Raw genomic sequence first — 15561 nt, forward strand, 5'->3', positions numbered from 1 at the left:
TATATGTATACCATGGAATATTATGCAGCCTTAAAAAAAGATGGAGACTTTACCTCTTTTATGTTTACATGGAGAGACCTGGAACGTATTCTCCCGAGTAAAGTATCTCAAGAATGGAGGAAAAAGTATCCAATGTACTCAGTACTTCAATGAACCCAACTTATATTTACTCACACATTCTTATGAAGGATAGAACACAATTATAGCCCAGGATGAAGGAGAGAAATGGAGTGGAAAGGGAGGGGCAGGGGAGGTATGATAGAGGGAGGGTAAACAGTGGGACCACACCTATGGTGCATACTGCAAGGGCACAAGTCAAATCTGTCAAGTGTAGAACATAAATGTCTTAACACAATAATCAAGTAAATGAGGCGAAAGCTATGTTGATTGGTTTGATGTAAGCACGTCAAATTGTATAAAAAAATCAACACATTGTACCCCACATATGCATAAATGTATTCATGATCTATATGCATATGACTTAATAGAAAAAAAAATGTAATGCTAAAAATAATAAAATAAATTCTGCTTAGTCTAGCAAAGTACTTTCTTTTTTTTTTTTTTCTTTGTTTTTGAGACAAAGTGTCACTCTGTCACCCTGGTTAGAGCGCCTGCTGTGGCACCATAACTCACAGCAACCCCAGACTTTTGGGCTTGAGCAATTCCCTTACCTTAGCCACCCAAGTAGCTGGGACTATAGGCCCCCACCACCATGCCTGGCTAGTTTTTCTACTTTTTTTTTAGACAGAGTCTCACACTGGCACACTGACTAGAGAGCTGTGGCATCATAGCTCACAGCAACCTCAAGTTTTTGGGCTCAAGCAATCCTCTTGCCTCAGTTTTTTCTATTTTTAGTAGAGACAGTCTTGCTATTGCTCAAGCTGGTCTTGAACTCCTGAGCTCCAGTGATCCATGCACCTCGGCCTCCCAGAGTACTAGGATTACAAGCGTGAGCCACCGCACCTGGCCACAAGTATTTTCTTTACCTAACAGTTATCACATACTTAGTCATAACTAAGATTGTGTGTTTTGGGGAAAGAGCATGAGATTTTGATCCAGAGAGCCTTGTATTTGCAAATTATGAGCAGAATGACTTTGGGCAAGATAGTTGTCAGAGCCCCAGTTTTATTACTTGGAAAGCACCCATAAGATATTACTTGCCTTATAGAATTGTAATTAGGATAAAATAAATAATAATGTTTTCAAAGTGTTATACAAAAGAAAGCTGTTATCTGTATTATAGTAATAAAGTAGTAGTAACTGAGCATTCTACATGTCAGTTGAATTTTTGTACCATTTAATTTTTTTTTTTTTTTTTTGCAGTTTTTGGCCGGGGCTGGGTTTGAACCCACCACCTCTGGTATAGGGGCCAGCGCCCTACTCCTTGAGCCAAAGGAACCACCCCTGTACCATTTAAATTTACCATTAAATAAATTCTGTCAAGTGAGTTTCTGCTAAGTAAGAGAGATTCCTAATGAAAACATTCATGTGTGTTGAGAACTTGATGGAGAGCCCAGCGTATTCACCAAGCTGAACTCCTGACATGAAATCCTGAGGATCGTGACTTTTCAGAAGTCTGAAAGACCTCGCTGTGTTTCACTGGAGTGGGGAATAACCATCAGTGGTCACACCGTGTAAGAAAGCTACACTCGACTAGAATCCAAGCTGTAGGAAGATCAGAGAGCACCGCAATGCAATTCCTGGCCCACCACAGATATTTCTTCTAAAATCCCAAAGACAAGACCCGAAGCTTCACCTGTTTCTCACTGTCAATTGCCTCAAGCTATAAATAGGACCAAAGCTCATCTCTCTCCACTCAGCAAAGAAGCGTCAGATTACAGAGGGTAAAGCAAGATAATAAAATGAACGTCAGGGTATTTCACAGTGTCACTCAGCCATCCCCATGCTCCCTACTCTCTTCCTTTCTACTGTGCTACCCTAGAATCAAGGATCCCAGCAACAATGCCTCTGTTCAAACTTCCAGGTAGGTGTGCAAAGCGTTTGGAGAGCTCAGTTTTTTTCATATGCAACCATTCCTTTAGCTATCATGTCAGCTTTGATAATCTTTTTTTTTTTGTATGTTCATAACAGCTTTAATAATACATTTCAAGAAAAGGCAAAACATTTTCCAAGTTTTTGTTTGTTTTTAGTTTGGGGAAGAGGTTGGTTTAAAACTGTATTATGGGGATGGGATCTTTGATGATCCCAGTAGAAAACTGGGTGAGATATTTAATACCTACTCTGCTGTCTAAACAAAACTCGCACTGCCCCGGTTGTGAGACGGGTGCTGTACAGTGCCTCTAGCTGTAGTATTACCTGAAAACCACGAGCACAACAAAAATATTAGCCAAAGCTGGTTCACAACCCACATTTATACACAGAGCAAGTTTTTAAATTATCTTTTCTGTTTTGCTCTATGAGAAAATCAAGCACAGTAATTCCTTTAATTGTTTTTTATTAAATCATAACTTTGTACATTGATGCATTTACGGGGTTCAGGGTACTGCTTCAATATACAATTTGAAATGCTTACATTGAACTAAGTAACACATCCATCAAGCACAGTAATTTTGTTTTTTTTGTTTTTTTTTGGATTGGGTTTGAACCCGCCACCTCCTACATATGGGGCTGGCACCCTACTCCTTTGAGCCACAGGCACTGCCCAAGCACAGTAATTTTTTTTTTTTTTTTGTAGAGACAGAGTCCCACTTTATCACCCTCGGTAGAGTGCCGTAGTATCACAGCTCACAGTAACCTCCCATTCCTGGGCTTAGGCGATTCTCTTGCCTGAGCCTCCTAAGTAGCTAGGACTACAGGCACTCGGCTACTTTTTTGTTGCAGTTTGGCCAGGGCAGGATTAGAACCCGCCACCCTCGGTATATGGAGCCAGCACCCTACCCACTGAGCCACAGGCTCTGCCCAAGGGGTAGTTTTTGTTTTTTGGTTTTTTGCAGTTTTTGTCTGGGGCTGGGTTTGAACCAAGCACAGTAATTTTTAAAAGAATAATGTTATGGTTCTTTTTTAGTATAAAAACAATATATTATATTTATTATGTGAAATAAAAAGAAAAAACCTACACTGAAAAATGAAAGCAAAATCAGGAAATTTAGGACAGTGATAATAATAACAATAATCACCACAGTCCCATAGTCCAAAAATATCCACTCTTAACATTTTAGTGTTTTCTTCTCAATCTATTTTCTATGCAAAATTATATTTAAAAAAAACAGTTGTGATTAGATTATATATGTACCTTTCCACATCCTCCTTTTAGCACGATAATGTTTTGGGGTAACATTATAACTTAACTGTTTTACCATGGTGTCCCAACCCTTCCTAAACACGGCTTACATGGCTGTCTAATAGTCTAATTTTGTTAACTAGGCCCCTAGACTCTTTACAGTTTTTTGTAAGTCTGATAAGTCCATGGTCTGATAATATTTGCACCTAAAACTTTTTCCATATTTAAGGACTATCCCTGAAATAGCTTCTCAGAAATGGCTATTTTGTAGGTGTTACTGAATTGCTTGCCAAATGAGCTATTTCAGTTGACTGCTACAGCATCATATGAAAGTTCATATCCGCCTTCAACAGATTTTTTTTTTTTGAGACACAGTCTCACTCTGTCACTGGGCTAAAGTGTCATGGTGCCATAGCTCACAGCAACCTCGAACTCTTAGGCTTGAGCAATTCTCTTGTTTTAGCCTCCCAAATAGCTGGGACTACAGATATGTACCACCACACCCAGCCAGTTTTTGTATTTTTAGTAGAAATGGGGATCTTGCTATTGCTCGGGCTGGTCTCAAACTCCTGACCTCAAGAGAGCCACCTGCCTCAGCCTCCCAGAGTGCTAGGATTACACGTGTGAGCTACCGTGCCTTTAAATTTATATGTGTACTTTTACATCATCAGGTGTTTTTTAAAATCACATTTTACAAAGGATGCCTTTGTAAAAGTACACATATAAATTTAAAGAGACATATCAGAAAGAAACAGTAGAAAACTGGAGATAACTGAAAGAATGAGCTGAAATAACGCATCCGTCACATCTCTTCCTCTCCCCAGTCTACGTGCTTCTATTCTGAAGCACTAACAGCCGCTATGATTTCTGAAAGTTGTTCATGAATTTTGTCTTGTTTTATTTTACTTCATACAGCTGAAGAAAAACGTGAGTATTTTGGACGATTTTTCCTGTCATTTGTCAGAAATGATCCCGTTCCTTATTCAGAAACGTGGTGATTTCTCAGCAGTGTTTATGAAATGATACTACTGAAAGTCAGCAAAGATGAATGATGACCATGGTTACCCCATAGCATTCAAAATGGGGTATATGAACTACACGTGTATAGTTGTTTTTTTAAAGAAAACTTCAGAAGGAATTTATTTGATATTCTGAAATAAAAGACACAGATTAGCCGAAGTGGCCTATTGAATCTGGCCTTAGTTAACATTCAACTCCAGTGCAAAAAAATGTTGTTATGACCAGATCAAATAAAAACCTATTTTAGATAAAACTGTAACGTTAGCTGTACGTTCCCCTCCCTCTCAAATCAGACTTTCCTTTCGCTGACTGATGGTCGGTCTGCCTCTGCGTTCCTCTGAGATGAGATGTGGCAGAGGAGAGGCCTTCGACCTCATCTTTCCTCCGTAGCAACAAGGCACTGCTGAGAAGCAAGCATGTTTTCTGGATTTGCTGGGTGAAGAAGAAAGCATGGATTCCTTTTTCAAGTCTTGCACTTGCTGTGTTAATAATAATAATGCTCAACTTCTGGAAAGTCCTGCATAGTTTTGAAAGTGTTTCTTATTTAACCTTCATGACAATTCTCTGAAGTCGACATTATTATTATTAACATTCCCTTTTTATGATGATGAACACAGAGGCTCCCAGTGATCATATGGTTTGCTCACAGCCAAGCAGCTGTCAAGGACACTTCTTCCCATTCCTAACGCAGTATTTTTCCTGCTTTACCATCCTACTTCTTGCTTCCATATTCTCGTCTATTCTCTATCCAAAGGTCGATGTCCTGTCCTCAAGACATCTCCACTCAGATCTTCCATTATCTCAAATACAACTTGTTCGAAAACTATTTCTCCTTTACCTCATGAACTCAGGTTGTCAGCAAATGTTACCTACTCATTTTTCGAAATATAAGTTTCACTCTTTCCTTTCCACAGTCACCACTCCCTGAAGTATTTCTGTAAGGCCGAGTTCTTGAATTAGGAATCACATTTCAGCTGTGGTTATGTTGAAGTCAACACAACTGGTTGATTCAGTGGAAGGAAATATCAACCATATAATTTTTGGTCATCATGTAAACTACTTCTTAGGAATAAAGTTTCTACTTTCCAACCATCTGGAGTGGCTTAGGGAGAGACAATCTTAGTGAAAACAAGGTTTTAAAAGATGCCAAATGCTTGTTCTGGAAGAGCCAGATTTCTGGCAAGTGGGATTTGGTTTCTGGGCATCCATTTCCATGCCGTGCTTCCGGAGGTGTCCAGAAGCATTGTCACAAACCCAGCATGACTAAGCCAGATGCATTGTCATCCTCATTCTCATCATCATAGCCAACCAGCTTATTTCCATCTGCCCTGCATGGCGCATGACGCCCTCGTAGCTCCTGCCTGCCCCGCTCTCAAGGTGCACGCACTGCTTGTAAAGCTCAGGGACAAATGCTACTCATCCCGCAGGCCGGGTGGAAGCAGGGTGGGGAGGCATTCTCAGGCCATCCAGTGTGTTTCACCTAGTGTACTATTTGTCCCTTGTGGATCACGGTGCTTGCCAAAGAACTACTTGTAGCGTCCAAAGATGCTTTTCAGTTTCAGGAAGTGTTTGAGTTTAATGAGGCAAACGGGTGCATGAAGTTCAGCCAACACAGTGGGCTTCTCCAGCAGCTCTGCTGGGACAAACCAGGATTTTAAAACCGGCTGACCTGACTGTGTTGGTGCAGTTATGACTCGATTCCTGTCGTTTGCAACATACGTTTCTGTCTACACTAAGTCATCTATCATTTATCATTTCCCTAATAACCCAAAGCTAACCCCAAATACCAAATGTCTGTTTAACCAATGCTACCAAATTATATCATTCCATTTAATCTGGGACTTTGTTTTCCTTAAGGCATTTTTACATATACTATATTATCGCTTGGTGTCACACTAGCCTTGCACGTGAGCTTGAGTAAGTATTAGCATTTCCATTTTACTGACAAGACAACTAGAACAGAGGAAGGCAAAGGGGTTGGTACGTGCAGAGCAGGGGGCTTGAATACACTTCGCCCACTTCTCCCACTGAGAATGTAGACTTCTGGAGGCCCACGTAGACATTAAGGGGCGTGGGTGTCTTTCCCTCTGCACGTAGTTTGCTCCATCATCCTGTTGGAAATGTCTCTCTGTCTTCTACTATTGCTCCAAATATCTATGTGGTTGCTACTAGTTCTTTTAAGGAAATACCAAAAGCACTAGAGGTAATAACTATTTGGATTAAAACAACTGACAGTCTGGAGAGCGAGTGGAACTTAACAGGAAAGCAGCTAATGGATGGCCAACACCACCCTGTATGATCAAACTGGTTCTCTTATAACCTGAGGATCTTGGGATCATTCACTGCCAAGCTAAAGGTCACCCTCTCCTCCTGTTTTAAGAATAGGGAAATTTGGCTCGGCGCCTGCGGCTCAGTGAGTAGGGCACTGGCCACATACACCGAAGCTAGCAGGTTTGAGTCCAGCCAGCTAAACAATGACAACTGCAACCAAAAAATGGCCAGGCATTGTGGCAGGCACCTGTAGTCCCAGCTACTTGGGAGGCTGAGGCAAGAGGATCACTTAAGCCCAAGAGCTTGAGGTTTCTGCAAGCTAATGCCATAGCACTCTACTGAGGGTGACATAGTAAGACTCTGTCTCAAAAAAAAAAAAAAAAAAAGGGAAATTAAGTTACATAAAAGTAAAATCGGTTTCCAGGGTGTCATTCACTATGGAAGGCCCGTATCCAAAAGAAATGGGACTCCCTTCGCTGGGCACAGTGGCTCACACGTGTAATCCTAGCACTCAAGGAGGCCGAGACAGATGGAGACCTTGAGCTCATGAGTTTGAGATCAGCCTAAGCAAAAGTGAGACCCCGTCTCTGCTAAAATAGAAAACTGAGGCAAGAGGCTCGCTTGAGCCCAAGTGTTGTAGGGTGCTGTGAGCTACTGTCATAGCTATCGTCATATCATCTTCTCAAAAAAGAAGAAAGAAATGGTACTCCCAATGCAAGGTAGTAAATTTTAGTGGCCTCCTGCCCCCACACAGCAGCATTTCACTAAGTTATCAGGATTTGACAAAAACAAGGTTTGATGTGTGAGAGAAACACAGTATCTGTCCTAAGAAGAAGAAAGGTTCTAAAGTACACATTTATTTCTCAGAACTTTTTTTTAATTAATTAATTTATTTTTGAGACAGAGTGTCAAGCTGTGGCCCTGGATGGAGTGCTGTGGCATGACAGCTCACAACAAGCTCCAATTCCTGGGCTCAAGCGATTCTCCTGCCTCCACCTCCCAAGTAGCTGGTATGTGGGTGCCCGCCACAACGCCGGCTATTTTTTGGTTGCAGCCCTCATTGTTGTTTGGTGGGCTGGGCTGGATTCAAACCTACCAGCTCCGGTGTATGTGGCTCACGCCTTAGCCACTTGAGCCACAGGCACCGAGCCATATTTCTCAGAACTTCTTACATCACTGGGGTCACTGGTTCTCCTTAGGAAGAAAAACCTGAAGGACCAATAGCTCCATCCACCTCTCCAAAACCATCAGAAGACTCCACCAACCTAATGGGAAGGACCGTGCTGCATGGTTACTAGGAACTCAAACTTAGCCTTGCCAGAAACAGGCGGTTATATATTAAGTGCTAATGCTAGAACAGCCCAACCCCATCCTTAGGACCCTCCCGAAATGTCCTATGACACTCTCAGAGAATCTGACCTGTGTTTCTTGGAGATTTCCAAGCTGCCCACAGACACCTGCACAGGGAGAGTGGGCGCTCAGCTCTGTGCTGTTTCTGGGAGGCGGCTGGAGAGCAGGGGAGCCATGTTCCCCGTACAGTCCTTACCCTTATGCCTTAACTATAGAAGAAACTCTTCGATGACTTTTGAAAAAGGGTCTGAATGCTAATATGTGAAAACTGCTTTTAGAAATTGATGACTCAATGCGTAGCTTTGCTGAAAAAGTGTTTGCCTCTGAAGTCAAAGATGAGGGGGGCCGTCAAGAGATTTCCCCCTTTGATGTGGAAGAGGTCTGTCCAATTTCTCATCACGAGATGCGAGCACACATATTCCAGCTGGAGATTCTGTCCACCTCCTTAGAAGGCAGGAGGTAAGTGGTATAAGGGGAAAGGCTACACAAGGAGGGCGGGGGGGGGGGGGGGGGGGGGGGAATGTCAGGGAAGATACGGTTCGGTCTGTCTGACTGACGGTTCAACTTAGAGGAAAAATTCTGCCGAGGTTAGAAATTCTTTCCCCACCTAACAGGAGGACTCAAGCTACCTGTGCAATTGTTCCAAACCAAAGGAGTGAATGATGGTTGTGAATATACTCCACTTATACACCATGTTTATAAAGCTGGAACTCCAGGGCCTTCACCTTCAGGCTCCATCCCTAGCCAAACCTGGTGCTGTGCTCCCTCATATCAGTCCTGCCATCCAGTAGCCTGATCACCTCTGCCCTTAGGAACGCAGCTCTGTTTCTGCCCTCTCCCCTGCCCATCCTATATCTATGACATAGATTAGCTGCCTTCCCCGAGCATCTTCAGAGATTCCTCTCTGCAAGTCTATTTTCCTCTTTTCTTTCTTTTTCTTCTTCTTCTTCTTTTTTTTGAGACACAGTCTCACTCTGTCCCCAGGCTACAGTGCAGTGGTATAGCTCACTGTAACCTTAAACTCCTGGGGTCAAGTGATCCACCCACCTTGGCTGGGATTACAGGTGTGAACCACCATGCCGGGCCCTCTATTTTCCTTTATTTAAACCCCTCTACAATTCATTATGTGCCACATTTTAGTCCTCAAACATATACTGACCACTTACTTGGAACCCCTTCCTTCTAGCCCTTCCCCTATCCTACCATCCTCATGGGGTGAAGATCATTCTTCTGTGTTTCTCTTGGTTTTATGCCTTTAAAGTAAAAAACAACAATCCACCCCCTCTGGCATCCTCCATCAGACCCAACATAGGACTTGGGCCAAAGCAGAAACTCAGTAAATACTTGTTGATTTGAGGAAATAATATTAAAATACCTTATGAGCTCCAAGTACTGTGCTAGGCATTTTATATACATTAAATCTCATAGACATAAAGGAGCCATTTTTACACCATTTTTTCAGATGAGAAGATGGAAGCTCACAGAGCTTAAGGAACATGAACAAATTGACACAGGTAACTGATAGAGCCTGTGTTACTGCAGTACCGAGAACGCCTGGGAAGAACGGTGCTGCGTTGAAGGCCTTCTGGTATGATTGCTAAGGCCCACTGTTCCCAGTTACACTAGGAAGGACGGGACAAGGTCATGTGTCTTCAACGATAGCTCCTATCGCTAAGCTTAGATCCTGTTTCTGACACCCAACCCATATTTTAATGTTTCTTTTTTGTCCTCAAAACAAAATTGTATAGTGAAACATCCATCTATCATGATGAAAATCCTGAAAAAGACAAACTTAATTCTTAATTTTTAATTTCAAATCCAGAAAAAAGCGTTTCCAAGGACGAAAGACTGTTAATTTGGCTATTCCACTAAGTGAAGCATCTTCCACCAAACTGTCCCACATTGACGAATACATTTCTTCATCTCCAACCTACCAGACTGTGCCTGATTTTCAGAGAGTGCAGATCACTGGTGACTATGCCTCCGGGGTGAGTTACTCCTTGCTACTCAGAATTAGCTGCTAGGAAGTCATTTAGCTTGATAGTTCTAGCTTCTTATCGTCTTCCCCTTCTCACTGAGGAAAGGGTTGGCTCACCTGTCCTTTGTCCTACTTCATTATTACATTTTTTAAAAACAAAGTCTCACTTTGTTGCTCTCAGGAGAGTGATATGGTGTCATAGCTCACAGCAACCTCAAACTCTTGGGCTCAAGTGATCCTCTTGCCTCAGCCTCCTGAGTAGCTGGGACTATAGGCACCTGCCATGACATCTGGCTAGTTTTTTTAGAGATGGGGTCTCGCTCTTGCTCAGGTTAGTCTCGAACTCCTGAACTCAGGCGACCCACCTGCCTTGACCTTCCAGAGTGCTAGCATTATTGTATTTCAATGCTAATATAATATGTCTACATTTCTGCTTTTGTCATCTCCTATAATTCATCCTCTACCATGCTTGCTTGTACATGAATAGGGAGTAGAATGCAGTGTCTGTGTTACAGAATACAGCAGGGAGATTATGGCAAGAAGACCAAAGATCTGGTTAGAATTGGTGTTTGGAAACGAAAGGGGGACAAGGACCAAAGAGAGGGGCAGCTGGCCTGGTCTTGCTGACAGTATCATAAAACAGAAAAGAAAACCTTTGAGAGGCAGAGGGAGCATTAGGGAAAAGAAAGATTCACAGCAGTCCTAGGATGGCGAGAAAGGCTTCAGGTAGCATTAGCCAGACAAAGAAAACACATCAAAAGAAAGAAAGAGGAAAGAGAAGAAAGGGGACACCAGAGAAAAGAAGGAAGTTAAGAGAAAGGTTAGAAAATTCTAATGAAGCTATTGTTTTTTGATAAGGCTGCACTCTCTGATTTCATTGCAAATGCTTACACAGTAAATGATTACTTGGAACAAACTCTAGTATGCCACAGAGACAACAAACTCATGTCACAAACAACTTGACCTGTTTGTCCCATCCAGAACAGATGGTCAATTCATAAATCTCTGCCACACAGACTTGCAGAATCAGCATCATATTGGTAAAACTGCTCTTTCGCTACTAGTGTGTGCTCCAAATATAGTTTTAATGACCAGTGCTGAGCCCCCTTCTCATGTAACTGACCCACTTAGGGTCAGTCCTAAGAGACTCAAAAGTGACAGAGCAATTAAATGCACACCATTCCGGCTTACTCACTTTCTGAAAACATGAGTGCTGTCCAAATATCAGAGAGGTTATATGCTAAATAACTGAACTGTAATGCTTAATAGGGACAAGGACAAAGCAAACAGTTTGGAGAACTCAAAATAACATAAACATTAGGAGACAAACGTGATACTATAGTTGGTAGAAATGAAAACAACAATAAAAGGAAAGAAGATGGAAGGAAAGAAAAAGGACCCAGAAGTCAAGGAGTAGCTTCTGGAGGGCACCTGAAGTCTCTGAAAAACCAAATGTGTTGCTGTACCTGCTGGCTGCATGTGGTGAGCTGCGGGTGACTCTCCATCTGGTTGTAGTCTGAATCCAAATCGGTCTCCATCCTTGTGATTTAAACAGAGAGGTAAAGGAGGAAATCAGGAATAAGTTCCCAAGACCATTAGTCCCTGATAAATAATTGGTTCAAGTTAATCATTCCTTATCGGGCACCTTTCCTGTGCGAAGTGCTGAGGACATGCAGACAGATAAGATGGGCTCTTGTCCCTGGGGACCTGATACACCAGTGACCTATTAGGTGGCAATGAAACAAGCATGCCATTGGAAGCAGAACCTAGAACCAGCACCTGTGCCAGACTCTCTCAGCCAAGGTCAGCAGGTCTTTAAAAATAGTTAAACAGGCTGGGTGTGGTGGCTCACGCCCATAATCTGAGCACTTTGGGAGACTGAGGTTGAAGGATGCTTGAGGTCATGAGTTCAAGACCAGCCTGAGCAAGAATGAGACCCTGTCTCTACAAAAAATAGAAAACTTAACCAAGTATGGTGACACATTCCTGCAGTCCCAGGTACTCAGGAGGATGAGGCAGGAGGATCACTTGAGCCCAGGAGGTTGCAGCAAGCACTGATGACACCATGTCAATCTAGCCGGGATGACAGGGTGAGAACTTGTCAGTAAAAAAAAAAAAAAAGTTAAAAAGATTAGGATCGATTTCTGAATCTCAAACCATCGGGAACAAGCTTATGTTGGTCCTAGAGAGAACATCTTTGGGCTCTGATTATAAGCATTCAATAATTTCAAGTTGTAACTGACTGGATATGCCTGGCCAAGCCAGGAATTGGGGATGGGGACAGAGAAAATAGACCAGTTTGGGAAATTTCCAGCAACTCTAATAGTAAGCTTTGTTCTGGAATCTCTCCATTTTTAGCTACAGATCAAATTCTCCTTAAAACCATGTAAAAGAATCACTTCTCACAGTTCTGATTCCTGTGTAGCTACAGAAAGTGGCACATATGGACAGAGTTTAAGGGATCTGTGACTCCTTATTCATGCCGAATTATTTCCCTCACTGACTCACAACTGGTTTCAGTTCTCACAATTAGAGTCAGGTCTGTCTGTCTGTCTATTTTTCTTTCTTCCTTTATTTATTAATTTATTTATTTTGAGACAGAGTCTCACTCTGTCTCCCTGGGTAGAATGACATAGCATCATCTAGCTCACAGCAACCTCAAATTCTTGGCCTCAATCAATCCTCTTGCTTCAGCCTCTAGAGTAGCTGGGGCTACTGGCACCTGCCACAGTGCCCAGCTAGTTTTTCTATTTTTAGTGGAGATAGGATCTGGCTCTTGTTCAGGCTGGTCTGAACTCCTGAGCTGAGGGATTCCACCCACCTCAGCCTCCCAGAGTGCTGGAATGATAGGCATGAGCCACCCACCCAGCCTCAGATTGTCTTTCAATTGAGGTGTTTGTTGTCTTCTACTTAAAATGTCCATGTTACCTGGAAAGGCGAGTATACACCATGTTAGAATGGGAAATCATTTTTGCTAGAAAATCACTTCTATGTAACAACAACAAAAAAAAACCCCACAGGGCTATAAGGGAAACACTCATTGGAGTAAGTTTTGATAGAGACGAAAAAGCCAGAAAGGTTTGAGGACCTGTTCCTGGAGGGAGACCCAGGACCCAAGGCAATGAGGAAGCAGCCCGGGGAGGGGGAGGGGCAGATGAGGCTTGACCAGGGCTGCCACACACAGGACAGCTGGGAACTACCAAGGATAAGCTTCACCCACTTCCTAGATGTTCATGGGATTGACTCTGATATTCTGGCGTTTTCCTACAGGTTACAGTTGAAGATTTTGAAATGGTTTGCAAAGGTCTGTATCGGGCATTATGTATACGGGAGAAATACATGAAGTCATCGTTTCAGAGGTTCCCGAAAACCCCGTCCAAGTACTTGCGCAACATTGATGGGAAGCCTTGGGTAGCAAACGAGAGCTTCTATCCTGGTAACTAACTCTCTTACATAATGTATGGAATACATCTTTCAGTTTAACTACTAAACATTAAATTTAAAGGATGCCCCTAGATTGTAAATAATCCAGTCTAAAAATATAGTCATCTTTGGCTCCATCTCTCCTGCCACCATGTCCAAGCACTTGGTCAGTCTGTACAAGATCCCTCTGAACCTGCTATCTCGTCACCATTCCCCAAACCCTGAGTTAGGCTTATATTTCTTCTTGCCCAGATCATTGAAACAGCTTTCTTAACTATTCTGCTGCATTACAATCTCATCCTCTTTCAGTTCATCTTCACTTTGGTACCAGTTATTAAAACACAGATCACACACATCCTTCTGACAAAAACCTTTAGCTCATCCTCATTACCTACAAGGTAAAGTGGAGTCTAGCTCAGCATTCAAGGATTAACACCATCTAGCCTCCTAACTGCATTTTATTGCTTTATTTTTGGACTCACTTCCTCTACTTCTAAACCTACATCCTCTACTCTACCTTTGATACTCTTTGTTCTGGTTTAAAGGGGTTTCCCTGTGTAATTGTCTTACATCTTCTTTTTGTGAAGACAGAGTCTTACTCTGTCACCCCGAGTAGAGTGCCATGGCATCATAGCTCACAGCAACTTCAAATTCTTGGGTTGAAGCAAACACGTTGCCTCAGCCTCCTGAGTAGCTGGGACAACAGGCACTCACTGCAATGCCTGGCTGATTTGTCTATTTTTAGTAGAGACAAGGTCTCTCTCTTGCTCAGGCTGGGCTGGAAACGAAACTCCTGAGCTCAGGCTACCCACCCGCCTTGGCCTCCCAGAGTGCTAGAATTAAAGGCATGAGCCACCGTGCCCACCCTAGTCTTACATCTTTATGATTATACTCCTAGAACTGAAATTTTAGGGAGGCAAATATTTAAGATTTTTAAGCTTCCAAATTATCATGTTATTAAAGATCTCCAGTTGTACAACTGCCCTTCTGTAATTTATTTTAATATAAAGATCATAGTAAAATGTTTACAGTTTGGTAACTCATAATGTTGGTTTACCTGTCTATAATATTGGCATTGAGAATGTTTGTCTTGCCTTTATTTCCTGTAAATTACACTTTATTTCTCTAATACAGCTAAGTATAAGGACTTGAAAATTGATGTTTGATATAGCAACATGTTGTCACTTCTTTCAATTTCCTTATCTCCCAGTTTTGAACAGGAATGTGGCAACTTTTTCCTGTTTTGTTTTCTCACTCTGGCTACGTTAGGAGACTTTCTGATCCCTTCCTTGGGTACAGCAGTGAAGGGGCATGAATGACCCAACTGGCTGAAAGTAAATGGAGAAGGGCTCTGAGCATGTGGAATAATGGCTTTCTTACGCTGTTAGCAGTAGAAAGAAGGAAATATTTATCCACTTAATCTCTTTTTACTTACTTTAGCAGAAATTGTATATGCTTTAAAAGATGGGAAATAGGGGCCCAGGCGCAGTGGCACACACCTGTAGTCCGAGAGCTCTGTAAGGCTGAGGCCAGCGGCTTGCCTGAGCTCACCAGTTTGAGACCAGCCTGAGCCACAGAAAGACCTTGTCTCTAAAAATAGCCAGGCACTGTGGTGGGCACATGTGGTCCCAGCTACTTGGGAGGCTGAGGCAAGAGAATCACCTAAGCCCAAGAGTTTGAGGTTGCTGTGAGCTATGCAAGCACAGCGGTGCCACAAAGTGAGACTCTGTCTCAAAAAAAAAAAAAGGGTGGGAAACATAATTATCATAAGAATTATGATTCTTACATGTGTAATAAGAATTTATTTAATAACTGCTTTTACACTAAAAACTATGTGAGGGGGAGCATAGAGGATTTTTATGGGAGTAAAACTATTCTGTATGATACCATAGGGATGGATACATGTCCTTATACACGTGTCAAAACCCATCAGAGGTACAACAAGAGTGAGCCTGATGTGAACTGTGGACTTTGGTGGACTATGGTGTGTGCACTGTGATGCAGGATGTGGATGGGGGGGCTGGCTGTGTGTTTGTGGTATTGGAGAAGGATGGAAACTGGGCACTTTCCACTCAGTTTTACTGTAAACCTAAAACTGCTTTCTGAAAGTCTATTTAGGCTTGGCGCCTGTGGCTCAAGCAGCTAAGGCACCAGCCACATACACCTAAGGTGGCAGGTTCGAATCCCCAGCCCGGACCCACCAAACAACAATGATGGCTGCAACCAAAAAATGGCCGGGCGTTGTGGCGGGCGCCTGTGGTCCCAGCTACTTGGGAGG

General features: G+C 42.6%; 1 protein-coding gene across 3 annotated transcripts in view; it reads left to right on the forward strand.

Annotated features, from left to right (window-relative positions):
- The first annotated feature begins 1814 nt into the window (after positions 1-1814).
- Positions 1815-15561, forward strand: part of AMPD1 (adenosine monophosphate deaminase 1) — a 27127-nt gene continuing 13380 nt past the window's right edge. Inside the window, exons 1-5 of one of the 3 annotated variants that reach the window (XM_003793842.2) lie at positions 1815-1984; positions 4157-4168; positions 8161-8341; positions 9705-9870; positions 13131-13296. In XM_003793842.2, the coding sequence (XP_003793890.1) occupies positions 1963-1984; positions 4157-4168; positions 8161-8341; positions 9705-9870; positions 13131-13296 (547 nt within the window). In that variant the 5' untranslated portion in view covers positions 1815-1962. Of the gene's footprint in view, positions 2000-4156; positions 4169-8160; positions 8342-9704; positions 9871-13130; positions 13297-15561 lie in introns of all 3 variants that reach the window. The other 2 variants (XM_003793843.2, XM_012807622.1) reach the window with 2 other exon arrangements.

Source organism: Otolemur garnettii, unplaced genomic scaffold (genome assembly GCF_000181295.1).
Source record: "Otolemur garnettii isolate 467f Iridium unplaced genomic scaffold, OtoGar3 scaffold00073, whole genome shotgun sequence".
NCBI classification, from domain to species: Eukaryota; Metazoa; Chordata; class Mammalia; order Primates; family Galagidae; genus Otolemur; species Otolemur garnettii.